This window comes from Thamnophis sirtalis, unplaced genomic scaffold (assembly GCF_051295495.1).
Source record: "Thamnophis sirtalis isolate CommonGarterSnake01/CBP01778 unplaced genomic scaffold, rThaSir2_p1.2 scaffold_3, whole genome shotgun sequence".
Classification (NCBI taxonomy): domain Eukaryota; kingdom Metazoa; phylum Chordata; class Lepidosauria; order Squamata; family Natricidae; genus Thamnophis; species Thamnophis sirtalis.
This window is the reverse complement of record NW_028261383.1, coordinates 142,146,033-142,173,833: the sequence shown is the minus strand read 5'-3', so window position 1 is coordinate 142,173,833 and position 27,801 is coordinate 142,146,033. Positions and strand designations below refer to the sequence as shown.

Sequence of the window (27,801 nt, the reverse complement as noted above, 5' to 3'; positions counted from 1 at the left end):
AGAAGAACTATTTATATCCCTGGGCAGTTGGAACTGTCACTTTGATAAATCACCCACCACAATGACACTTCAGCCATTCATGACCGTTTGGCTCCCAGGAGAGAACTATTTTATTCAAGAAGGCCTCTTTCTTCTATCACTGCTGGATTAGAACATGAATGATGCATAGAATTTTCTGCAGGGAACCAGGGATCTTCTAATTATAGAACTGATGACTTGGAAGGAGCCAATACGAAATGATGGATCTTATACAATACCAAACCATGTAACTGCAACTCTCCCTCAAATATTAGCCAATAATTTATATATTCATGGATTTATTTACTGCACTAGGCTGGTCAAACTCCAGCTGACTTACAGGTAAATGTAATTTAAAAAAGCAGTAAGACTAGTATAAAAAGAATGTAATAAGAACATGCAGTTGTAATGCAATAAGCAACGCAATTAAACTCATTCTGGTGTTTATGTCTTCACAATCAGTTCCGATTGGTTCTCTGAAAGAGCTACGTCTTTAGATCCATTTGAGGAGGCCATTGGTCAGGGGATATCTTTGCCTCAGAGGCTGTTCCACAGGAGGAGAAGATGATACCTATTGTTAACCCCCATCACGGCCTCCTGGGAGACTTCAGCAGGCATTCTCCGCTGAGATGTGGAAAAAGCTGCATATTAGATACCCGAATGTGTTTAGAGCTGGTGGGAACACAGACATCTGAATAACAGAATAACAGAGGTGGAAGGGACCTCGGAGGTCTTCTAGTCCAAGCTCCTGCTCAGCCAGGAAACGCTATACTATCATGGCTAACCTTTTTCTCCTCATATGCTGAAATTGTGTGTGCACAATGCACCCCGCCCCTGTGCATGTGTGCATGACACCCCCCCCATGCTCCCTGCACATATGCACAAACCCCCCGCACCCCATTTTGGGCCTAGCAGTCCTCCCTGAAGCCTCCTGGGACCAAATATGGGCTGGGGAGGAGCAGTACAAACCCCTGTGGCCCATTTTGGGCATAGCAGACCTCCTTGAAGCCTTCTAAGACTAAGAATAGGGCACAGGGGCCCCAAACTGCATCCCCCATGCTCCCCCACTCCCATGAAGGTGCGTGTGACTCGCTGCCCCTGCTCTCGTGGAGGTGTGTGCCACTCCCTGACTCCCACAGAGGTGCTTGTGACCCCCCCCCCCGGCACATGTGTGCATGTCTCCTGCATGCGTGGCAGAGACCTGATAATCAGCTGGCCGGCACGGTGCAGAGAGGGCATAGGTTCGTCATCACGGCCCATACCATTTCAGACAAATGGTTGTCCAATCTCTTCTTAAAACTTAACATAACATCCTGAATAAATATCAGAACATAACATTGTGAACATAAGATATTCTGAAGTATTCAAAAAGTCTGAAATTATACCAATTCTATAACCTGCACAGAGAAATAAAGAACACGAATGTCAAACCACTAGAACAAACAAATTGTACTGTCTATACTCTTGGCCTATTTCTACAAAAAAAAATAGTGACCCTCCTAGCCCTAACCTAACCCTCTGCTTTGATCAGAGACACTAGTTTTCCAACTTCTTTGATAGTCCTTCCAATTTAACAGAAACTATTGCAGTGATGGCAATTTTCTTCCTTTTCATCCTCTTTCCACAGATTCCTGCTCTTCCAGATCTTTATTACGTGTAATATAGAGAAGGGCTGTTCTGCATATTTGACAGGCTACTGGGGCCAGCAGTTGGATTGCATGTCACCACCCCACAGAAACCTCCAAGAGAGTGGCTTACAAGAAACAGAAAACATGAAATAGCTTATTTCTATCCAGTACTCCAAGTGGACAACAAATCACCCCTGTTACGGACTATGGAGCAGGCTGTATATATAGCCATTTTAATCACGACACCCAAGACTGGACTCCAGAAAGTATGAAGATTCCTGCACTGGGCAAATGGGTAGACTAAGGTCCCATCCAAATCTGTAATTTTATGAGCCTATGATTCTAAAATGTATACATTTTCTTTGGATACAGGAAGTGGTGTTTTCATCAGGTTCTTCTTTATTTGAAGAGTTTCTAAATAAACATTGATGGATGTTGGTTATACCTATGCATAGTTTCTGATTACTGTAATTAGAGAGGGATTTGGAAATTGAAAGTTAGCTCATGACAAGAACTTGGCACTATAGGAAAGAGGTTCAGACACACAGACATTGGAATGGGGTCAGCTCTCCTGTTAGAGAGAGGCAGTCCGTTGAAAGTGAGTGTGAGTTTCTTTATCTCCTAAGGAGGCCTTGGTTTCATCCCTTCCTCAAGAAGCCATGACTGGACACCACCATACTGGATGAGTGTCATCCAATATCTGCGCTCCCTTTTGGGGGAAAGGTGATGGAGAAGATGGTTGCACAACAGCTTCAGAGGAGCTTGGATGAAGCAGAGTGTCTGGATTTTTTTCATTCAGAATTCAGACCAGGGAATGGGATGGAAGCCACATTGGTTGTGCTTTCGGATCTGTGGTATGGGGAAAATGAAGATTATGCACCCATCCTTGCCTTTCTTGACCTTTTGGTGGCTTTTGATACCATTGATCAAGGTATCCTTCTGGATCAACTCAGAGAATTGAGGCTAGGTGACATGGTATTGTGCTGGTTTCCCTCCTTTCTCCATAAAATTGTTGGGTAGCTCATCTATTGGAGTGAGGTCCGGTCAATATGTTGATGATACCCAATTGTAGTTCTCTGCCTCTGGCAACTTAAGTGTTGCTATGGATGTCTTACTCCAGGGTCTGGAGGTTGTGAGGTTCTGGATAGGAAACAACCTGGCAAGACTGAGTGGCTTTGGGGATTGGAGCCCTCAGGCTCTATGACTATGCCCTCTTTGGTGCTGAATGGGGTTGCACTGCCCCAAGCAAACCCCATGTGCAACCTGGAGTCCTCCTGGATTCACAACGCCTGCTCAGTAAGTAGGTTGCAGGTGTGGCTACGAGGGCCTTTGCCCAATTTCATACTGTGTGCCGTTTGCACCCATTTCTATATCGAGGGCCACTGTTCACTTATGCCCTAGTCACCTCCTGGTTGAACTATTGTAAAATGCTTCATGCTGGCGCAAAATGCAGCATCATAGGCAGGCAGTTGCATGTGTTTCTAATACAACACCTGTTACATCGCTGCTTTGCAAGCTGCATTGGTATTGGTCTGTTTCTGGATCTAATTCAAGGTGCTATTTTTGATCTTTAAACCCTACATGGTGCAGATTGGGTTATCTGAGAGCCCGCCTCTCTCTAGTTACACCTACCTATCCCTCCAAATTGAGTACAGGTAGTCCTCGACTTACAACCACGATTGAGCCCAACATTTCTGTTGAAAAGTGAGAAATTTGTTAAGTGAGTTTTGCCCCATTTTACAATTTTCCTTGCCACATTTGTTGAGTGAATCACTGCAGTTGTGACATTAGTAACACCGCTGTTAAGTGAACCTGACTTCCCCATTGACTTGGCTTGTCAGAAGTTCGCAAAAGGTGATCCCATGACCCCAGGACACTGCAACGGTCATAAATATGAACCAGTTGTCAAGCATCCGAATGTAAATCACATGACCATGGGGAAGCTGCAAGGGTAATAAATGTGAAATACACTCATAAGTCACTTTCCCCCCCCCCTGTGCTGTCGTAATTTCGAATGGTCACTAAATGAATGGTTGTAAGTCAAGGACTACCTGTTGTGAGGATGTGCTACAAGTTATGCCATTTAGGGAGCTACATGTGGTGGGCTTTTTTAGTTGTGGTGCCCGCATTGTGAAATATTTCCCCCACCGGCAACATCACTCTTGACTTTCTCACAGTCCCTCAAGACCTGCTTGTGCCATCTGGCCTGGAGACCCCAGGAAACCCATGAACCAGTGAGGGGGCTTCATTATTATATTCAGCTATTATTTCTTTTTTAGCGTTGGTTTTATACTTGTAATGCTTGTTAAAATTAAGAATAATAGTTGGCATTTATTCCTTGTTTTTTTTTAGCTTTGTTGTTCCACATCCAGGGTCTTGTGAGATGGGTGGCTATCTCAATTTTTTAAAAAAGAAACAAAAAAAAATCAATTCGCTTCCAAGACTGATTTCTGTTCAAAGCAATTGCCCCTGGACCTTGCAATGATTGGGTTAGGGCTAATAAAACAATGCCTAGTATTAAGGGCTGATTAAATCTTGCTGATCTATTCTTCCTCTATCTGCCTTGAAGGAACAATCGGATTCAAACAGCTTTTTCTAGATGCTTTTCCCCAAGAAACTTTAATCGAAGCTCAAATAGATATATTACCACATTCCCCCTTCATCAGAAAATTCTCCCTTCTCCTTATCTTATCTAAACTTTCTTCCTGCCAAAGGAAGAGTCCCTCGTCATTGGCATTGGCGCCTGTGCTTCAAGGAGAGCCTTTGTGCCTCAAACAGCGATGTGACAAGGATCTTAAGTGAGGGGCAGGCAGAGGACATAACTTGCAAGGAGTCTCCAGTTCAGAAAGGGGAGTAGCAGAGTACAAGTGGTACTTGACTTACAACAGTTCATTTAGCGACTGTTCGAAGTTACAACGGCATTGAAAAAAGGGACTTGTGACCATTTTTCACACTTATGACCATTGTAGCATTCCCCGTGGTCATGTGATTTACATTCAGATGCAACTGGTTCATATTTATGACGGTTGCAGTGTCCCAGGATCGATGTGACCATCTTTGGCGACCTTCTGTCAAGCAGTCAATGGGGAAGCCAGGTTCACTTAAACCATTGTGTGACTTACTTAGCAACTGCAGTGATTCACTTAACAAGTGCGGCAAGAAAAGTTGCAAAATGGGGCAAAACTCACTGAACAGTAGAAATGTTGGGCTCAATTGTGGTAGTAAGTCAAAGACTACCTGTAGCAGATGAAGGGAAAGCCATTGTGTCTTAAGTTTCAGGAAAGCCAAAATATTTTTATTCTTATTCATTAAATTTCTATACTGCCCATCTTACCCAAGGAACTCTAGGCTGTTTATAGCATTATAATATAAATAGGTTGATAAAACCATAGGTTAAAAACAGAATTAAGAACAAGAAGTTAAAACTTATAAGTAAAAGTAGAAGTCAAAGTTTAAAAATTGAAAAGGCTAAAAAGTTAACAAGGCAGCGAGAATGTCCTCAATCCATCAGCCTCTCCACGGGCTGCATCATACCCTCAGTATTCCCATGCTAATTGGCAAAACCAGGTCTTAAAACTCATCCAGAAAACCAAAAGAGTGGGGGTTCACCTGAGCTTTGGGGGTAAGATGTTCCACTGGGGAGGGGCAATAGCTGAGAAGGCCTTCTTCCTAGATCTCACCAGTCAAAATTCCTTGACTGACAGGACATGCAGCGTGCCCTCCCTTCCTGACCAGGTATCCTGATTCCGTGCTATAAGGGCTTTAAAGGGAATATTGAATTATTGATCAAATATTGCTAAGAGTGCAACTAGGTCCTAATCATTTGAGAAAAAAACATACTGTAGTGAAACTTCTTAAGATGGATGTAACCAGTGATGGGATTCAATTTTTTTTACTACCGGTTCTGTGGGCATGGCAGTGGAAGGTTACTGTAAAATCTCCATTTTCTCTCCATCAGCTGGAACTTGGGAGGCAAAGAACAGATGGGGGCGGGGCCAGTCAGAGGTGGTATTTACTGGTTCTCCAAACTACTCAAAAGTTCCGCTACCGGTTCTCCAGAACTGGTCAGAACCTGCTGAATACCATCTCTGGATGTGACCTTGCTAGATTAGGTTGATACATCTTGTTAAACCACTGTTAAACAAATGTGCCACAATGAACTGAGTTCACACATTATGGTAAACCATAAAAGATGGTTTATCAAAAAAAATATGGCTGGCTTCAAAAACTCAGGAAACTGCAGTCCAGCACACAATATTACGGTTCAGCTTCAGTTAATCTTTAGAAACTGCCATTTTATAATGCCGCCCACCCATCCCCTCAGCAAAATAAAACTTGCATTAGGAATTTGTCATGAACAGGAGTGGTTGGAAGATGCCATACATCACAGTGGGCAATCCGTCACCATGGGAAGCCTTGCCACCATCTTCCTTTTCAAAATATCCCACTAGGTTTGTATTCCAGCGCCAGATGTTTTCAAAGAGGAAGAGTTCATTAAACTAATGTCTCTTTCCAAAGTGGCCTTTTCCTCTCTACCATAAGTATTTGGCTTGATGCAGGGGTGAAATTCATCAGGTTCGGATAGGTTCTGGAGAACCGGTAGTGGAAATTTTGAGTAGTTTGGAGAACCAGCAAATACTACTTCTGGCTGGCCCCATTCCTGGCCCCATTCCTTCCCTCAGGAATGGAGAGGGAATGGGGATTTTACAGTATCCTTCCCCTGCCACCCCCACCAAGCCACACCCACAGAACCGGTAGTAAAAAAAATTGAATCTCACCACTGGCTTGATGGATGAGGCAAGGGAAAATAGGAGGTGGAAGGGTTGTTGGATATGTTTGTGGCTTGAGTTATTTGTAAAAATGATAAAGGCAGGATATAAACAAACAAACAAATCAGCTAGTCCTCAATTTATGAGCACAATTGAGCCCAACATTTCTATCGATAATCAAGAGAACTGTGAAGTGAGTTTTACTCCATTTTACGACCTTTCTTGCCACAGTTGTTAAGTGAATCACTGCAGTTGTTCAGTTAGTAACACAGTTGTTAAGTGAATCCGGCTTCCCCATTGATTTTGCTCATCAGGAGGTCACAAAAGATGATCAACATGACCCTGGGACACTGCAAGCGTCATAAATACCTGGCAGTTGCCAAACAGGTGAATTTTGATCCTGTGACCATGGAGATGCTGCAATGGTTGTAAGTGTGAAAAATGTCCATAAGTCACCTTTTCAGGGCTGTTGTAACTTTGAATGGCCACTAAGCAAATGGTTGTAAGTCAAGGACTAGCTGTAACTTAAAAGCTGGTATGCATTTGAGAGAGGGAGAGAGGACAGACAGGCCCTTCTGGGAAATATTATGTCTGACATATTCATAGCTTAGTGTGCATATGTGAGTATGCTTCTGATGCATGGGTGTGGGATGAATGCACATGCAGAGAGAGATTTTGTTTTAATTTTCTTTCTCCCAACATAAGCAGATGCACATCCTGGGAGTGAATCATTCAAGGCTAGAGAGGAAATCTCTATCGCATAACGTTATCAAGGGAAACCTCACATTCCCAGCTAAGATCTTATTTCTCATTTAATAGGAAGGATGTGGGCAATCTAACCGGTGCATTTGCCAGAAGAGCAGAGAGTTGTGGAGCCAAAACCTCCTCCCTAACTATAGATATGCCAAAGACCAAAATATGCCAAAGACCGAAATGTGCAGAGTCTCCAATTCATGACCAAGAACTTGAGTATTCAAGAGCTGTAAAGGAGAAAGGAAGCTCATCCCTCACAGTTGTCGTGCACACCCAAGATAGAGCAGTTCTGTTGAAATCTCCCCTTTTTCACACTCTTTACACTTGCCAGAGACAAGCAGAGGAGTAGGAAAACACAGATGTGATCCCAGTTCCAAGGGAGGCTAGAGCTACAGACTGATTACCAGGAGGAACATGGACAAATTTGGCAGATGATGCCCAAGAACAGGAATTCCCCAAATTCTATATCCTGCTGGTGCATTTGGAACTCTGCAAAAGTATAGCACTTAGCAATAGCACTTAGACCTATATACCATTTCACGGTGCTTTACAGCCCTCTCTAATTAGTTATATGGAGACAGCCTATTGCCCCCAACAATATGGCATCTCATTTTACCCACCTCGGAAGGATGGAAGGCTGAGTCAACCTTGAGCCAATCAGGATCAAATTCCTGGCAGTGGAATGCAGAGTTAGCCTGAAATATGGCATTCTATCTGCCGTGCCACCGCAGCTCGTAAGTAATTCTTATTCCAAAAGATGGAATATGTTCATTCAAAAAATGCTGCTCTGGTGATAAGCATAGCGTCATTCACAGCAGTAGCAAACTAGTAGCAAAGAATCAATTTGGACCTTGCAAACTAGGATCTGTCTGAACCTCAAAACACAAAACTACTCATCCATTTCCCATCTGCTCTGTTTTCACCATGCTTTCATGGCACATATCTATCCCACTTTCTTCTAGCTTACCAAGAAGTAGATTGTGGTCTACTTTGTCAAGTGCCTTGCTGAAGTTGAAGTTTATTGAAGAGCATGACAGTCACAGCATTTGAAGCAGGGGTGGGATCCTACCGGCTTCACTACCAGTTTGCTGAGCGCACGCCGCTTGACGCGCACTGCACGCACGTGCAGAGTTAAGAGAAAATAGAACTTCCGCATTGAAAACAAGGAAAGGAGCAAGGAAAACAGCTGAGGAGTGGCAATTCAATCTGCTGCACCTAATCAGCTGTTCTTCAGAAGCAGAAATAAAGGTTTGTATAATGCAGGGATGGGTGGGTGGGGTGGGCCCACTTTCACAGAAATAGAGAACCGGTTCGCTCTTGACTTGAAGTCAGAGCTACCGGTTTGGGTGAACCGGTCTGAACCGGTTGAATACCACCTCTGAATTGAATGTTTCTAGGAAATTACTGCGTGAAGTGGTTACTTTTATAGAGAAGTTTTCCTATTGTCCCTAGAGAGTGCCCAAAGTCAGTCTGCTTTTTAGGTATTGTGGAGAAGCAGACCCAGTCTAGCAGAGAGGAAAGCGTGGTTTTGATTCTCTATGGACCCTTTTGCAGTCTTTACCTTTTGTGAGTCAAGGGGGCGACCTAGGTATAAGAGGTTTGCATGAGGAAATCTATTATTGCAATGAGCAACTTGTCATATTTGGAGGGTATTTTCTTATTAAGTTGCTGGTACCTATCAATTTCAGCTGTGTAGTGGCTGGCTTTCAGTCTAGGTGTTAAAAGCCTTAAGGAGGCTTTGCTTTTACTGTCTGGGATTAAAGGTGATGGGAGGTGGGGCAGCTCTGGCCTTCTTATACTCCTTTAGGGACAACAAAATCCAAATCAAGCTACAGATACTCCATGACTTACAATGTTTTGTTTAGTGACTGTATGTAGTTACAACGGTGCTGAAAAAAGTCACTTAATGACCATTTTCACAGTTATGATCATTGCAGCATCCCCATGGCCATGTAGTCAAAATTCGTATGCTTAACAGCTGTCTTATATTCATGATGGTCCCAGAGTCATGGGGTCCCCTTTTGTGACCTTCTGGCAAGCAAAGTCCATGGGGAAGCCAGATTCATTTAACAACCTTGTTACTAATATGACAACTACAGTGATTCACTTAACAACAGGGAGAAGAAAGGTTATAAAATGGGACAAAACTCGCTTAACAACTATCTTGCTTAGCAACAGAAATTTTGGACTCCATTGTGGTCATATGTTGAATTACTATCTGTAATTCAGGGAAAGATCACATGCACTCCTGACTTTGCTGACATGTGTGGCATAGTCATGTCTAATGCGTTTCACTGCCTGCCCATTGCCTGTCCAATTCAGCCAAAAATGGTCTCTTGTGGAACATGCAACTGGAAAACAAAGAAATTATTGTTTTTGTTGTGCAGTCACAAACTACACAACCCAAAGCCTTTAGTTCTTACTGGAACATCTTGTTCGTGAGGAATAGCAGCCAACTCAGAGCAGGCAGAAGAGAACAAATGTCCACATGTTCATGCGGGGACAGAGAGATTTCAGGAAGAGCTGAAGCCATCAGTATCTCGAGGAATTACTCACACAAGTATAAGAACAGGTTTTCCCAGGCCATGGCTTTCCTAACTGTGGCCTGTTGGTTTGGCTGAATTAGCAGAACTTATCAAACTATAATTCATGAGGTAGAAACCCAGGACACATCTTCCATGAACTCAAAATAAACAAATCCCAAGGTGGCTTAGCAATGTGCTGGTTGTATGAATGCAACCAGCATGTTAAATCTCTGGGTTTCGGAATGTATAATGCAAGGGGCAATGTGCGTGAATGATAAACGCAGAAATAAAGATAACACACAAGCTTTTGGAGCCTCTGCTGGGAAAATTCAAAGTTATTCCTTCTTTTCCTCCAGGACACAAAGAGAGGTTTTTGTCTAGCAAGCATTTAACTGATAAATTGGTTTGTCTGTTAAATATTTGTTTCTTTGTCTCTTTTCATGTATGTGTATTTTAATATATTTTGGAATAGTTTAGTTATAATTCCATAATTATTGGTGGCAGTTGCCAAAAAAAAATCTTAACATAAACTGTAAAGTAAAGCCCAGGCTGAAATATTATCCTATAATAAGAAGCTGGAAACATAAGGATTTAGGAACAAAGTTGTTTCGCTCAAAGATAACAACCCCCACTTATTCATGTCTGACACACAGAAAGGATTATGGTGGACAGGGGATATATTAAAAGCTTCTGCTGAGATAATTATTTTTATATTATTTTATTATTATGATAATATTAAAAGCATCCATGGACATAAATCACAGGCTGAATGTAGATTTTATTTCTGCATCTTTTGCAGATGGCTGCCTTAATTTAACATATCAGAACTTTTGACTTTTGTGCTAAAGCCTAGTCTCTTAGGTGTGTTTAAAATGAAGTACAATGACTAAACACAGACAACTAAGTGAAGGGAAAGAAATAAAAGGACCATAAGTGTAAAATTAGAATGTACAGTGGGGGAAACTATATCTGTAAAGATGCACCGATAGATATCTGCTGTAAGAATGAATGTTCAGTTCTGGGGTTGTTTGTAAGTTATGGGTATGTTTTTGTCAATGTGTTTAAATGTTTAAAATAAAAAATAAATAATACAATAAAATAAAATAATACAATAAAATAAAATAAAATAAATAAAATAAAATAATAAACAAAATAAAATAAAATAATAAACAAAATAAAATAAAATAATAAAATAAAATAATAAAATAAAATAAAATAATAAAATAAAATAAAATAATAAAATAAAATAAAATAAAATAAAATAATAAAATAAAATAAAATAATAAAATAAAATAATAAAATAAAATAAAATAAAATAAAATAAAATAATAAAATAAAATAAAATAATAAAATAAAATAAAATAATAAAATAAAATAAAATAATAAAATAAAATAAAAAAATAAAATAAAATAATAAACAAAACAAAACCTCCGGTCATGACCGTAATCCATTCCAGGATTTGGTCGTGACCGGAGGTAAGACTGACTGTGCATGCACATGCAAAAAAATAATAATGGGTCAGAAGGGGAAATCGCTGCAACAGGAAAAATTGCCGTGGCTGTGTTTCATCATCACCAGAGGATGTGTTTGCGACCAGAGTGAAACATTTAGCGGATTTTTTGGTCGACACCCAATTTGGTCATGGTCAGAAGCATTTGTGAATTAAAGTCAAGTTACTAGATTTGACAAGCAATAGATGGCAGCAAGGAGACCTTTTTGATACATTTGCTGCCATCTAGTGGTCATGTACATTTAGCTAAATCAGTGTTTCTCAAACTTCCCGCAATTCTGGAGAACTCAATAAATGTCCAGAAAAATATGGGGTCAACCCAATCACACAGATATTCTGTACTTAGTTTTTGGGCATCCCATCTCCTCGATATTTAAAATATTTAGCAAAACATTCAATCCAAACTATAACCCTATTCAAAGCTAAAAATGAAACATCTCCAAATCCAGGTACTCCAAATAGCCACAGCCATTCCATCTTTCTACTGTACAGCCATTCCATCTTTCTACTGTACACCTTTCTACTGTACACTGTCATCTTTCTACTGTACACCAAACTGGTTGCAATTTATTTACTTTTGTTTACTGTTTACTTTTTTTGCAGATCAACAGGTTGGTAGTGTGTGTCTGTGGGTTTGTGTCTGTGAATGTGTCTGGCAAAGGGCTGATGAAGGCTGATTTTACCAGCTGGCTGGCAGTGAATGGGAGGGCTGTGATAGTGGACCAGTGAGGACTTCCACAAACCACAATGACTGCCCTAAACAAGATTCCCACATAGTAGCAAAGGAGTTTCACCCGTAACGATGGCTCCAGCTCATATCACTGGTGATTCTCTGCTCAGTTGTGGCTTCCTACCAGTGTCTGCTGCAGAGGTGGGTTCCTACCAGTTCACACCTATTCGGTAGAACCGGTTCGTCAAATCTACCGAACCGGTTAGAAGAGGTTCCACCAGTGGATCTGGAAAGCAGGCCACACCTACAGAAGAGGTTCCAAAATTTTTTGAAACCCACCACTGGTCCTTGGATATGATTATTCTACACTATCATGCTCATATTTATAAAACTCAGTGCCTCTGTGAAAGGTAAGGATGACTACTGCGTTTGTGGTGGAATCAGAACATTGCATGTGTTGAAGTTGTTTTAACGCCAACCAAAAATGCCTTTTAAAAAACAAATTTACATCATATTCTTATGCATGCCAGTGCTGTGTGTGAGGTAATTTAAGGTGGTTCTGACAAGCGTCGTCGGCATCTTCATATCTGGTCACATGGGCAGCAAGCCACTCCCACAAAGGAGGCCATACCCACAGAGTAGGTTCGAACAATTTTTGAAACCCACCACTGGTCTGCTGGATGTGTGTATGTATGTATGCATAATCCCAGTATCACAGCAGTGGTAGCCCTCTTGGTGACAGGAACCTTAGCACGCATCCTTTTATGTCCCGCTAGGCTTCATAGATGGCAGAGAGTGTTGGGATTGTTGCAATGGTTGTGTGAAATACAACCCTGTCACTTTTTTCAGTGCCCTTGTAACTTTAAACGGTCACTAAATGAATGGTTGCGAGTCAGGCCTGCCTCTGTAAGGTAAAGGATCCCCTCGCACATGTGTGCTAGTCGTTCTTGACTCTAGGGGGCGGAGCTCATCTCCGTTTCAAAGCCGAAGAGCCAGCGCTGTCTGAAGACGTCTCTGTGGTCATGTGGAACAGTTACCTTTCCACCAAGGTGGTCCCTATTTTTCTACTTGCATTTTTCATGCTTTCTAACTGCTAGGTTGGCAGAAGCTGAGACAAGTAACAGGAGCTCACTCTGTTGCGCGGCGCTAGGGATTCGAACGGCCGAACTGCTGACCTTTCTAATCGACAAGCTCTTTTATCTGTATGTATATTTCTCTCTCTCTTGCCTTTGGGAGTGAGCTGCTCCACTTCTTTTTCTTATCAGATACATCCCAAGTTCTTTTCTTATGACTGTAGTAGTCATCCTTTGGACAGATCAGAACCTTTTTTTGGCATGAGGAGGGGTTAGTCATGTCCAATTCATCATGGAAATGTCCACCATGTATTCATTTGCCTGTCCTTGCCAGCCACAAACATTTTAGTCACAGGCATTGTTGTTTACAAATACTGTTGCTAATACACACACACACACACACAAGCACTGGGAAATCAGAAAGCCCTGCAGATTGTGAACCTTTGTGAATTCGTAGCAGCACATCTGGAACGCATTAGGCCCTCCGAAAGAACTGAGCTGAACAGAAAGCAGAGGACGTGTCGGCTTTGGGAGGCCCTTTGTCGGAAGGACTGTTTTACCTCAGTCAAAATTCCTTTCCCTTGCAAAGGAGGTGAAAGCAAAGTTACTAGCCTACAAGTTGTTTGACCCCTGAGTCCACCCACCCGTGCCTTTGTTAGTCAATTGTGGCACACTGGATGGCCTGAATGGAGGATAGATTAAGTCTTTTCTTCTTTATCATTTATCATTTCTTTACGCTTACATTCTTTATCACTTCATCATTTCTTTACAGAGAAGTTGGAGGCATTACTTGTCTATGAGCTCATTTTTGAGGGGGTCAAGTAGGAGCTTGCTTACTCTGCTTTGAGAAGTCGCTGACTACTAATGAACAGTATGCGGTAATGAATCCTGCGCTGTGTAACAGATGCGATGGTTGTTGCATTGGTCTGAGAGCACACACATTGTCAAGTAACTTTCAACTCTTCACTGAAACTTTTGAGCAAATTGGACAATAGCAGCTGAACTCAAAAAGCTGGTAATGTTTTTTCAATCTACTAAAATACGTTCAGAGGAGAAGACCAAAAGTGGGAATATTACAGGGTGGGGTGCTTTTTTAACAAATTATGCCCACAAGGCATGATTTTAGAGATTATGAATTTAGATTTCTGTTTTTTTCCCTTTCCACATCTGGTTCCATCCATCTTCTACGATGTTGCTAATTCTTGTCACAGGGAAAATACATACGTATCTTCCCTTTCAAAGTCTGCACTGCTCTTCAGCTTTATGAGAGACTGTTGCGAAGCAAAACAAACTCTGCGTTTCTGTGAAATGAAGTCAATCTGGAATCTCAAAAAGAGCAAAGCAAAAAATGAAGGAATAATGTAGTGAAGGAGCTTAATGCATAAAAGGAACTACGGAGAATAAAGCGGAGGTTTTCTAAATTGCTACAAGACTACATCTAGTTTGCGCTTATGTTGTGCACTTACCATGGTCGAATTAATCATTTTCTGATTCAATTTTCTCTTGAGTTCCCATAATGCTTTGAAATACAACCGAAACACACAGACTTGGTTCATGTATTAGGCTGAAATATCTTGGTTAAGAATGTAATAGTCAAACTAGAAGAATGGCTTAAGAACGTAACAACTGGTCTATCATTTCCAAGGTGTATTCTAGACTAAAGGCTTATCTGGGATTTCCTGGGGTTTATACATTATGCTAAGGCATAGTTTGTTGAACCCTGGTTTATTAAATAAGCTACAAATTGACTTAGCATGTCCAGGCGATATGCTAAACCAAAATCAAATAAACTGCACAATGCTTTATTATATAATATTTAAATATATATGCAGTGTTCATCTGCATACAATAGATACACAGGATTTCTGCATTTGATTCCTGAAACTAAGAAACTGAAAACATGAGAGGTGGACAAAAGATGAGAACAATAAATTCCCAGAGTGGTTTAACCACTGGAGCAAGAAAAGTCGTAAAATGGAGGGAAATTCTCCTAACAACTGTCTTACTTAGTAATGGAAAACGTAGGCTCAATTGTGGTCGTAAGTCAAGGACTACCTGTACTTCACTAGAGAAAGTGGCAGGTTACAACAATCCTTGATATTTCTGATTGATAAAAATAATGAGGTTCTGAGGAATTCAGAGCCGAGGTAGTACAGTGGTTAGAGTGCAGTACTGCAAGCTACTTCAGCCAACTGCTAGCTGCAATTTGGCAGTTCAAATCATACCGGCTCAAGGTTGACTCAGCCTTCCATCCTTCCGAGGTGGGTAAAATAAGAACCTAAATTGTTGGAGCCAATAGGCTGACTCTGTACACAGCTTAGAGAGGGCTGTAAAAGCGCTATGACGCAGTATATAAGTCTAAGTGCTATTGCTAATTAGACTCCTTGGATAAGGACAGCTTTCTCCACAAAGGCATTGTGAGTGTAGTTCCTGGAATCTCCTACTGGTAGCCTTCTGGCTAGGAATTCTACTGTCAACCCATCACAGAAAGTCAACAAGATCCTTTAGTGTTAGCAACTTGGTCTCAGATGAACCGACTGTGTCATAAGAGTGAAGACAGTATCATTGCAAAGCTGATTGGCTCTTCCTCAAAGAAATGTGTTGAGTTAATCCTTTATGGAGCTGAAACTAAAATAAAATTGACCAACTTAGAATCTTGTGTTTGTATGTTATACAGCTCTCATCATCTCTATGCAACACAATTATTGATCTATAGATCTTAATATTAAAACTAAAGAAGTAACACGACAATATATTATTCAGATATGTATTCAACATTCTTACAAATTTGTTTTCGGACCATAAGTAGCAGCTGATTATCAAAACTGCTTCATGACTGAACAGAAATTTGAACCCTAGATCTGACCTGCTAACCATTGAACTATACTGTATTTGACAACAGATTGGGGGCCAAATTTACAGCATCTGCTGATTTAGCACCATGTTTATAGACATATTAGGTGAGCCTTTGAATATAATATAGTTATGATTAGGGGCTCCTTGGTGTTCTCTGAGCTTCGTTGTTTTCTTGCAGATTTTTCATTACCCAAACTATGTAACATCATCAGTGCCACCTAATTTGGGTAATGAAACATCTGCAAGAAAACAAATTCAGAGAGCACCAAGGAGCCCTCATTTTGATCCTGAGCTACAAACATTCTCTTTTATAGTTATAATTGAATTGAAAATTCAATAAGCTTGAGGTTAATTATTGCCTCCAATCAAGCATAAGAATGTAATCCTCCTTTCCCTATGGTAAAATCTTCTCAGGAACTGCAGTTTTTACGGGGGCAGGGGGGGTTCTGACTGATATGAAAGGGGGATTTCCTTTAGAAAAACAATGTTGACTGTGAATGTTAAGATTGGAATGATAACTAATACATTAAGAAGTGGCCTTGATTTAGGAAGGATGGCTTAAATCTTTAAATTGGTGGATTTACTAAACTGATCACAGTCCAATTCAAACACAAATATCCTTGGGCCAATATACGGTAGTCAATAGCTTTAACAATCCTAAATTCTGGTTAACACTTGACTAACCTATGGTTTTTTTTAAAAAAACATGACACATTTAATAATATTTGGCTAAATTCACATATTAAACTAAACATCACTGTATATAAGTTATAATAGCTGGGTATATATATCATATCAAACTCCCCACTGTTCTAAAATCTCATTTTTGAGTAAATTGGTGACTTTGTCTCTGATAGATGATTCTCTTATCTAGGAATATAAATGCTAAAGAATCTCTGCCCCAATGAATTTTTCAGATAAATCTCAACACTGTCAAAATAAACTAGAGGTGTATTCGGTCAGCCAAGGATCCTGCAAAGAATAATTAGGTAACAGTTTTAATACTTGTATTTGTGACATTTGGAGGATTCACTTTATAATGCCTTGACCACACACTCACTTTCTAACGCCTTGTTAAGGCCACACTTGGAATATTGCATTCAGTTTTGGTCGCCACGATGTAGAAAAGATGTGGAGACTCTAGAAAGAGTGCAGAGAAGAGCAACAAAGATGATTAGGGGACTGGAGACTAAAACATATGAAGAACAATTGCAGGAACTGGGTATGTCTAGTTTAATGAAAAGAAGGACTAGGGGAGACTTGATAGCAGTGTTTCAATATCTCAGGGGTTGCCACAAAGAAGAGGGAGTCAAACTATTCTCCAAGGCACCTGAGGGTAAAACAAGAAGTAATGGGTGGAAACTAATCAAGGAGAGAAGCAACTTAGAACTGAGGAGAAATTTCCTGACAGTTAGAACAATTAATCAGTGGAACAGCTTGCCTCCAGAAGTTGTGAATGCCCCAACACTGGAAGTTTTTAAGAAGATGTTGGATCACTATTTGTCTGGAATGGTATAGGGTTTCCTGCCTAGGCAGGGTGTTGAACTAGAAGACCTCCAAGGTCCCTTCCAACTCTGCTATTGTATTGTATTGTAACATGTTATCCAACAGTTGAATGGAATGAAATAGGACTAGAATAGGAATGGAATAGAATAGAATAGGAATGGAATAGAATTGGAATAGAATTGGAATAGGATGGGAATAGGAACGGAAGGGAATAGAATATTCTTAATTGGCCAAATATTAATTGGCCAAGTTTAATCAAGGAGAGAAGCAACTTATAACTGAGGAGAAATTTCCTAACAGTTAGAACAATTAATCAGTGGAACAATTTGCCTCCAGAAGTTGTGAATGCCCCAACACTGCAAGTCTTTAAGAAGATGTTGGATAGCCATTTGTCTGAAACGGTATAGGGTTTCCTGCCTAGGCAGGGGATTTGACTAGAAAACTTCTAAGGTCCCTTCCAACTCTGCTATTGTATTTGTATTTAAATGTGATTGGACACACAAGGAATTTGTCTCTAGTGCATATATAAGTATGTAATAAAAAAGTATAGTATACTGTGCAATCGACTTTTTTCTGAATGTAAGGCCTACACGTAAGGCATTTATGTTATCTTATTTATTGACTGGCGGGAAAAATCAAACTCCAAAGCAAATAGCAAATGAAAGCAGATGATGAAGTAACCAAATGTTTGCCCTCAGTGATTGCAGAAAGGACTTCCCCCACTTCACATATTTAAAAGTTTCGCCCATCACGTAAAAGCAAAATACTTTCAGGTTGCAAGACTTGACTTTATTTTTCAACCAGAATCCGTAAGCCTGCCAACTTTTGTGCTTTTGGGTTACAGCATTTTGACCCACCCACCCGCCTGCCGCAAAGGACTCTGTCAGCAGGAGAGTGAGCTTCTTGAAAGAAAGATTAAAAACCACAAGGGTAACATTGCAAAAAATTACCCTTTGTTTAAAATTACTCGACATGGAGTACAATCAAAATGAAGGAAAATAGAATTCACCAGAGACCAAGGAAAACAGATCATAGAGTTGGAAGAATAATAACTCCTGGAAGTTTTGTCTAAGGACTATAGCTTTCATTAACATGCATTTCATCAAACTTATCAGCCACCTTCTGCTCCTAGTACAAATTAGAGAAAGATACAAACCTTGTTAGGAGAGAGACAATGGGAGGGGAACAACAGTAGCAGCTGTGTTTTTGATGTCTCCCTAAAGCTTCTCCAGGTGATCCTTTAATCTTTCTGTGTGAAACAAAAGGACAGCTGGGTAAACAACAGATAAAGGATATTTGGGAACCATGTGGTGTTCTCCAATTCGTTTTCACCACAAGAAGTGGTGTTCCTGACTATTGGCTACAATTGGAAAGGCTGATGATAGTTGGAACCAAGGCTTGCTAGAAGGGGTCCTGTCCTGCCCCCCCCTCCGATCCTCCCTAGTAGTAGAGGCAACACTATCCTGAGTTCTCATCTGTCCAATGAGTGGCTCTCATTTGAGCTATTCATTGGCTCCAATGAGCTAGTTTTTCAAGTGATGCAGTTATTCTTTTTACTCTCAGCCATAAGCTCAGTGACCTGCATCTAGACTACAGTGGAATATGGAAAAACCAGTCTGGGATGGGATCTAGGTTAGTTATGCATGAACGCCTTGGCCAGGCATGTTGGCCTAAAAAGGGACTTGCAAATTTGTCATTCAGTGTGTGTGTGTGTTTTACCCTGAGGGACACGTTTTTGATAGTCCATCTAAAGCAGTATGCTAGCTGGCTGGGGAACTCTAGGGTTGAAGTCCACAGGTCTGAAAGTTGCCATGGTTAGACGCCCCTGATCTAAAGGCATATTAGCATGTGTGTGAAGTGGTGGCTTCAAGAAAAAAAACACGATACCATATTGAAGTAGCTGAGCAGACACAATTGCACTATTAATAAGACCTTTTAGCACCACCTGCTGGATAAAGGTAACAAAACCCCTAATCCAGCAAAGGACAATGTTACTGTCCTTTGTTTTTACACAGTTGTAGGAGCAGCTGCTGCTGTTTTTTTCCCCTGTTCCTAAACAGGAGGTGCAATCCGACACCAACGGTACCTACCACTAATAAAAAACATTCAGTGTACACTCTATTTCTTGACACTGACTTTGAACTGCAGCACTGATTTCATGGCTGAAACTTTAGCCTAATTTTTTTTTAAACTCCCTTGCTTCTTTCTCATCTTCTGCCTTTGGCAATTTCAGTGTAACTCAGTGGGTACCTGGAAAGCTTCAATGTTTGCTCAGAGACTGGGACAGAGGCTGCACTTTGCTCATGTCAGTGTTAGTTAAGAGACAGAAAGAGAAATCTCTCTCAATTTAAACTAGGAGTGTGAAATTAAATTTTGTTTTCTTAAACCAAATACACATTCCAGTTAGAACACATGAAAGATCCTCTGACATCAATGAAAATATTTTAGCATATTAACATATCTAGATATAATATGATTAAACTGCAGTTCTTTCCCATAACCAGGAAGATATCACGTACTGTATGGTCATTTGCAGCCTCAACCGTTCGTGTGTGTGTGTGTGTGTGTGTGTGTGTGTGTGTGTGTATAAAACCACACATTTTTTAAAAAAGTTCTTCCAACTAAGTTACTCAGTCTCAGCTTTCTGCCATGCGAGTTGGAGAATATATAAAAATGGCAGTTTAAGCCACAGTGCTGCTGTGGGGAAAACTAGAAAGAGGGCGTATTGTGTGACACCTTGAGTTGCTGAGTGAAAGGTATGACATCAATCAATACATAAATAAATAAAATAACAGTTTTCAGCATCAAAGAACATCCCACAAAAAACTAACAAACAGAAAATATTTGCCCTGGCCATGTCTATAACACAGCTACCCATATTTTATACAACTGCTATTTTCTTGGTAGACTTTATTGCTATTACTCCAAAAGTTAAGCGTAGCTTTTGGTCACCCCAGGATTGATCATTTCCTCCCTTAAAATTTGGTCCTATGTTTTAAGTGAATCCATTTGCAAAATTGGTCTTCGGCTGTGGAAATTCATGACCGCTGTTCTAATATAGAAATGAGAGAGAAAGAGAGAGGGAGAAAGGGAGAGAGAAAAAGAATTTAGTTATCTTGGCTAGGAAGCCCTTGGATTTTTATTTAAATTGAAGATACCTCTTTATTTTGCCCTTCTCTTCACTTTTCCCCAAGTTTAACTTTCCTGTTATCTGAAAGGGACAAGAACTGTGCCCACTACACCGAGGATGATCACACCATATCCACACATTTATTATCGAGTCTATTTCTAATAATCCCTTAACATGAAACACACACAGGAACCAGATTTACACAAAACATCCAGCTCTTATTTAACCAAGCACAATTGTTATGTCCAGGGAGATTTTACCTGGGATGCAAAAAGTCTGGACAATGATTAGATTGATCTCTTCTGCCACCTGGTAATCAAGCAGATTTGCTTTCCAGATATGACTAAGGAAATAAATTGTGCTGCTTAAGTTTGATAGTCTGGATCACACAACATAAGACAAGGTCTAGGCTCATGCAACAAGCTCCATTACAAATCATTCAATTTTAGCCCCAAGGGGCAAGTTATGCAGCCCCAGCCTGGAAGCTGCCTTAGCTAAACCAGAGCACTGTGAGATCAGCAATGTTAAGACCGATTGACAGTGGCCACCCAAGGCGTCAAGCAGGACTTTTCTTCCAATCTGAAGATAACTGGGATCAGACTTCAGAATGTCTGTGTATAAAACATATGTTCCATGACTGAGCTACTGTCCCTTTTGCCTTTTTTCACATCTATCACAAACCGCTTTTGACACTGGGCTGCATCCACCAGCCAAAGAAAGGGAAGCCTATAAAATTGCTAATATCATACAGAAGACTTTAAAAAAAGAAAAAGAAGAAGAAGAAGTGCATTGGGGAGGAAAACACAGATGTCCTAGAGTCAGAGGTCACTACTGCAATTTTTATTATTGCATCCTTTTTTCAAAATGAGGAGGAAGAGAAGATGGAAGGCCGTGTGATTGTTACAGAGAACGTGAAAATGTTGAATATAATACAGTGGCAGGAGGAAAAGACAGATTGCTCCCCCTGGTCAGGTGCCTCTGAAAGTCATCCCCTCGGTGTGAAATGACATTTCACCCACCCACCTGGAATAAGAATGGAAGTGGGAAGGGGAGGAAGAAACTGGAAAGAACTAGGTGGCAAAGTTGTTGCCTTAAAGAAGTCCTAGATAGCTAACACATCAACAGCTGGGAGAAATACTTTTAAAAATTCAGACAGCACCAACATAAAATAAAATAATGGTACAAAGGAGAAGGCTGAAGACATCACCATCTTCTGGTCTTTTTGTTGCAGTTCTGAGAATGTTTCCCCAGGGGACGGTTTGTTCCTATGCACACTAGGTCCGGTTGATATTCCAACCCTTTACAAATCCAGTTCCAGGTCCTCAAGTTCTTCTTCCAAAGCTTTCCGTCGAGCCAGCTTCTCTAACTGCTCTTTGGTCGGCTGCTTGATCTCCCCAGAGTCAATCCGCGCCTGCAGATCCTCCACCTGCCGTAGTTTCTTTTTCAGGTTTTTAACTTTCTTGTTCTTCTCTAAGGTGGCAGAAGCTGAAGAGACATCCCTGCTGCCAGCAGGGGTTCTTGGGTTGGCATCAGACACGGCCAGCTTACCATCCCCGCAACTGCTCGGTGTCGCCGATAAGGTTGTTTTCTCTAGAGACTGAATCAGGTCATCGGTGTCTCGATCCCCTTTTTCATGCTGCTGTTTTCTCTTCTCCTTCCGTTTGAGGTTCCTCTTAGCGGTCTTGGAGAGTCCCGTCTCTCCACCCTCGGGTCCCTTTGACGTTTGACGGGCCACAGGCGTCTGAACTTCTGGATTCAAGCCTGGAGGTAACTCTGGCTTGCTTTTAAAGAACTTCACATATTTATTCTCATACCTGCATGAGATAAGAGAGAATATGGTGTAAAGGCGGACCATGTTTCCTCTGGAAGCTCAAGGCGGTATACACGGAAGGTTATCTTCACTTTATCCACACACAGAGCTTCTGTAAAATAGGTTGAGAGGAGTGACACTGATAGAAGAGCCCTAGCACTGATGATGTTACCTAGTTTGGTAATGACATGTCTTCAAGGAAACTACCAAGCTCAGAGAGCACTAAGGGAGAACCCCCCAGGAGTGACTGTTTGAAAACTTTCTTAAAAGTGTTGTAATTACAAAAAAGTGCTATCTGGAAATCAAACAGATCATTATTACAACATTTGGAGCATACCAAGGTGCAGAAATCTAACTTAAGAGCATACAGATCATCTAGAAAGTGTTATTTTGTACAGCAACCTACAAAATGGAAAGAGTGTATGTGAAATATAAAGAACATGGCTTGGGTCAGGTGGTCTCAGCAAATTTTCACAGTCGTTGTTCAGAGTAGACTACAGGCAATCTTTATGCTGCTTTATGCCTACTAAATGAACACTGAAACTTCTGGGACAGTTACTTCTTGTTTAAAAAAGACAATGGCTATGCAACATTCTCATTCAAAGTGTTCAGGAGTGCTGAAATGTATGCAGGGGAATGTGCAAATTGTTTTGAGCTCCTTAAATAAAATATTTTTCTTGGGATCCTGCTGCAATTGCAAAGGACCACTATCTAAACCTGGGGAAAATGGCAGCTGCTTTAAGGAGTTGCAGACAGGTGTTGCATCAGCATCCTAGACCCTCTGACTTCCTTTTCTGCCTTTATTTATTTATTTATTTATTTAGGGAATTTATATTGCTGCCTATTCGCACAGGCAACTCAAGGCGGCTCACAGAATATACAACTTTAAATTTGGCTACAGCATAGCTCCACAAAATGCCCCAATGCCCTGTGTTTCTTGCTTCTTGCTGAATTTTACATTCCAGATAAATGAAAATACTTTAGCCAAGCATTGAATCTTTCTTGCTGCTGACTGATCAACGGACATTTTTTATGCCATTCTGAAGAAACCTTCCCAGCCTGGCTCGGGAATTCTGGAGTTGAAGTCCACAGGTCATAAAGGGGCCATAATTCCCCACCTCTTTTCTAAAGGATTCGCAAACTGGATCTTACCACTGTAGTCATGAAACTAAACTTTCACAATCAGCCCATAACTTTTAACACAGCACAAGTTAGGGGGAAAAAAACTGAAAAAAACCCACTATCCATCATTCCATTGTCACAAGTAAAGAAAAAATATAATGTAAGTAATATGTTCAGAAACTTAGTGCCCCTGGAATGAGGAAATTTCACTTCAGCCATCCCAGATAAAGAAAAGCTGCAAGGGGAAAAGGAAACTGAGATAGTCAGAATTATAAGTATACACTGTCTTGAACCTCTAAATGTTTGAAAAGTCAGTAGGTGGAGATCTAAAAATAAAATAAAATCTAAAAGCATTAAATGCTTAGTGAGAATTCCAAGTTTTTCCTATCAAAAGTAGATCAAGTTCCTCCTGATCTGAGGCCACATCACTAATGAAAAATGTTTTTTTTTCAAGAATATCACTCCAAAGACTGAAGATGATGATGGAAAGTGTGTGTGGTGTGTGTCCCCTGACAATGTCGTAGCCCTGTTTTTTTGCTTTCTTGCCCTCCTACTCCAAGGACCCCACAGTCTTATGCTACCTTAAGGACTAATACATTTCTAATCAAATGAGATTTCATGAACTATACAGTCTGCTTCAGCAAAAGCAGGGAGCATCACATATACACAACTAATACAAGAGGAGGATAAAGATTATATAAAATAACATTTCGTGCATCAGATAAGGTAGTCTGTGATCCACGGCTATCATGCCTATGTTAGCTTATGTTACAAGAGTGTTTATTTTTGCTTGCGTGGCCTACTTCTCTGTACATATCCACAAGAGGAGCAGGGTGAGGATCGGACTTACACTGGCACTTCTTCTTGGGGAACATAGCCTTCTTTCACCCGTCTTTGTTTTCTCCAGGTACCATCTGGGCGCTGTGTGGATGCGATGTATTTTCCTGAAATATGGATTGGTTATTTTGGTTTGGGAAGGAAACTGCTATCAATCAGTCGATCAGTCAATCAACCAACCAACCAGTCATATTTTTCTGGGTGATCAATAGGAATTTAAAGCTTTAAAAAAAGCGAAAAAATCCTTTGCAAAACAGGAAAAAGATATACACAAACCCAACCAGCCATTCAAATTCCACAAGCAACCTAATCATAGATTTTTCAACTAAGCATAAAAATCTAACCCTAGTTAGATTATTTATTTAGTGTATCGCATGTCATATGTGGAGTAGCAATATATATTAATATTTTAGCTAAATTAGCAAAACACAATAAAATATGTTTAAAAGAACTGTGTCTAGACCATCTAACCACTGAAGCGCAGCATCGTTTATATGAAAAGAAAAAATAAGACACTGGACCAGTATATGACATCACCTTGTAGCCAGTCACAACGTGATCTACAGTTTGACATGGGACTCCACAGTCACACTGAAGGGAAGATACTATTCCCCGTTTATACAGTGAGTTCCAGCAGACACTGTGTGAGGTGCGAATCCGATTCAGGATTGTCCATTGTTGACGTGGTAGTTCAAAGCCTGGCACCTTTTTCGTGGGGTCATTTATACAGTATGTCTCCCTACATCTGGCCATTCAGTGATCTATTTGGCTTTCCATTGGGAATCAATGTTAAAATTGTTGGGCAGATATTGTGCCAGTGCCAGTGGGGACTTCCTGGACTTGAGTCTTTTCGCTGATAAATGAGGAAAGTTGGTGTGCACCACTAGGGCTGAGTTAACCCTGGTTAGTGTCTGGAAGGGTGACCACTGACCACTAAGAAATACCAAGGTTTTGGACTCACTAGACAACGAAGTTAAAAAAAAAACTTAGCAAAAAACAATGGCAAACCACTTTGGTACCTTTGGTAATAAAGTTAGATGGGGGTTTCCATGATGTCATGAGGAATTGAGGAACTAACACAAAGGAGACTTTTTACCTTTTTTATATGAAAGTTAAAGATATAAAGAAATGAAAGCAAAATGCCTCTGCACAAGTAATAACGGATATTTTTTTTACAGGGCAACACTTAATACTTACAAAATGTTTCTGTCAGTGACCCTGTAAGTTAGCAAGGATTCTTATTTTTAAAAAAAGATAAAATGGCAGATGTGCAGCATATGATCATATGCAGAACAATTAATGCATGATACCCATGACAAATTAAAACTGCCACAAGGAGAACAGACACATACAAAAATCACTAATATTTTCAGAGGCAGTTAAGGCTACACTGCTTCCTTAAACCAACTGTAGCAATTTACTGAAGAGGCTTGGATTTAAATCTGTAGTTTAGACACAAAGCTGACAGGGTGACTTTGTTCAATTTCTTTCTTAATTTAATCCATCTCATAAGACTATTCCGAAGAGAAAAAACATTATAAACAAGGTTTTTATACTGAAAAGGCAGCATCGAAGAGACTCTTCTATTATATATGGATTTGACTAAAAAGTCCAGGAGGATTACCCTGAAACTTCATTGGTCAAAGGGAGAAAAGTCCAGAAATTTCAATCTCTTCAAAAATTCTGCACAAGTTATATTCAAAGACACAGGTTGGGGTGGGGGGAGAAACCAGTAACATCTGCAATCCAAAAATGGATAGAAATTCACTTAAAAAGAGAAGAGTGAGCTTAAGACCCACATTAGATGTTTGGCATGTACAAGCTATGCATACAGAATTGTAGATACTCACTTGTGGTGGTGAGGAAGCAAAATCAATGGAAGGACCTCCTTAGAAATGTTGCTGTATTATTTTATTAGGAATTTATTAGGCCTATTGACGTTTTAAAAAATCACAGAAATCTTTTAAGCAACAAATGCTTCCTTAATCAGGCAACTTCATTATGAGAAAAGGCGGGGAAGAAATAAAAATAATTACAGAGGCATATCTATACCAGGTTATGTTGTTGGATTCCATCACCGATATAATTTTGATTTAGATACCTAAATTCCCCAAAACTGACCTATTTGATTTAGATGCTCCTAATTAGATACCCCCTAATTTGATTTAGATACCATTTCCTCCCTGAACCTGATTTCTTCCGATATATTGGACTGCAATCCCCATCTTCTCCACCTCTATTGGTTGGGGATGGTGGGAATTGGTGGTCCAATACTTCTACAAGCGGTTCGATGGAAAAGGACACATGTGTGCATATAGAATGAAACTAGTCATAGACTAAAAAGCTTTATTTAGTTAGACGCCCTCGGAGGGAACAGTCCCGAGGGAATTCCCGGGATACGGCAAAGGCAATCCCCGTAAAGACTGCCCTCTTGCTTTAACGCACGTGAGAAAGCGGAGAAAGGGGAACCTGCGCGCCTCGCACCTGCCACGGGGATGGCTTTCGGGCGGGCGCCGAGAGGGCTGCCTTGCTGCAAGGGGCGTGGCGCGAGACGGCGAGCCCGGGAAGGGGCGGGGCCCAGCGGCGGGGAGAGCAGGCAGCCCAGAGAAAGGAGGGACGCCCTCGAGGCAGGGGGCGTGGTGTAAGAGCGGGACTGACAAGCGAGGATGGAGATGGGGAGGAGCCTCGCTTCGGAAAGAACCGGGGATGGAGCGGCCGGGCGTGAAGGGTGGGGGAGGGCGGATGTCCGAGTTGGGGGGGAGTCAGGGGAAGAAAGCCTCTGGCACTCGAAATTACGTCCCTCACACCCCAACCGCAGCTCCCACACTCACCGGTTTCATCAGTAACATAGGGAGTCGCCATCTTGGAAACGCGACCCACTTCCGGTCGCATCCCCCCCTCCCCCGGATATGGCGCGCAGGGGAGGAGAAGACGGGTGCTCCTGCGGCCATTTTGTCCCGGAGCGGAACTGCTTTTGTGCTTCACTTTAGTTTTTTGCGCTCTTTGTGTCCGACGCTTTAAGCCCTCTTATTTTTTTTGGGGGGGTGGTGGTGTCGCCAACAGTTCTGCGTGCCAAAACTGAAATTAACAATGCTTTGAACCTCGAAGCTAGCTTTCTTAACTTAAGTGTCTGTCTGAGGATGGTCAGTGCCATTCATTCACTGCATTCTCTTAAGGAGGATTCCATCTGTTTATAGGAACGCAGCACAGCTCCCCTTCCCGATTTTATTTTAAATATTTTGCCTGATCTTACAAATCCTTTTCTGTAACCATTTCGAACAGAGAGAGTGTTAACACTCTTATCTTAGGAATCTGATCTTGTAGTTAATGTATGCTTTAGTATATTATGGGACTCTAGAAAGCCAAATAAAATACAGTATAACGCTAACCATGGGCGAGTAGTTTGCAAATTTACCCGATGCCTTAGAATAATACTGGAGAATGTTAATTTTACAAATACAAGTGACATAAAAAGATCAAGAAGCTGAAGGCTGAAAACCTTGACTTCTATTATAAGTGTTTATCCCTCAAAACACAGACATCTAAATACAGAAAGTTAAGATTAAGCAGATAAATTTGCTAAGTTAGAATCA

The 27,801-nt window shown here is 40.9% G+C and overlaps 1 protein-coding gene across 10 annotated transcripts; it reads right to left on the bottom strand.

Annotated features, from left to right (window-relative positions):
• Positions 1–14,733: 14,733 nt before the first annotated feature.
• On the bottom strand, positions 14,734–27,101 carry PYM1 (PYM1 exon junction complex associated factor). Of its 10 annotated transcripts, none has more exons than XR_015696030.1 (6): positions 27,040–27,101; positions 24,222–24,315; positions 20,262–22,253; positions 18,466–18,558; positions 16,864–16,943; positions 14,734–15,575 (listed from the first exon to the last, which is right to left on the bottom strand). XR_015696030.1 is itself a non-coding variant. In XM_014060188.2 (3 exons), exons 1-3 carry the CDS (start codon positions 27,098–27,100, stop codon positions 21,740–21,742), a joined length of 669 nt encoding a protein of 222 aa, XP_013915663.2. In that variant the 5' UTR covers position 27,101; the 3' UTR covers positions 17,910–21,739. The 10 variants fall into 10 exon arrangements, 1 of the variants encoding a protein (XP_013915663.2); XR_015696033.1 differs by having other exon boundaries at positions 21,647–22,253; XR_015696026.1 differs by having other exon boundaries at positions 18,466–22,253.
• Between the last annotated feature and the right edge of the window lie 700 nt (positions 27,102–27,801).

What these genes read in the sequence shown, in the direction of transcription:
- PYM1 (XM_014060188.2), bottom strand. Translation starts at nt 27,100, where the DNA reads ATGCGACCGGAAGTGGGTCGCGTTTCCAAGATGGCGACTCCCTATGTT. An exon ending in CTATGTTACTGATGAAACCG is followed by an intron (nt 24,316 to 27,039) that starts GTGAGTGTGGGA and finishes TCCATATTTCAG; the next exon opens with GAAAATACATCGCATCCACA. An exon ending in CCCCAAGAAGAAGTGCCAGT is followed by an intron (nt 22,254 to 24,221) that starts GTAAGTCCGATC and finishes TATCTCATGCAG; the next exon opens with GTATGAGAATAAATATGTGA.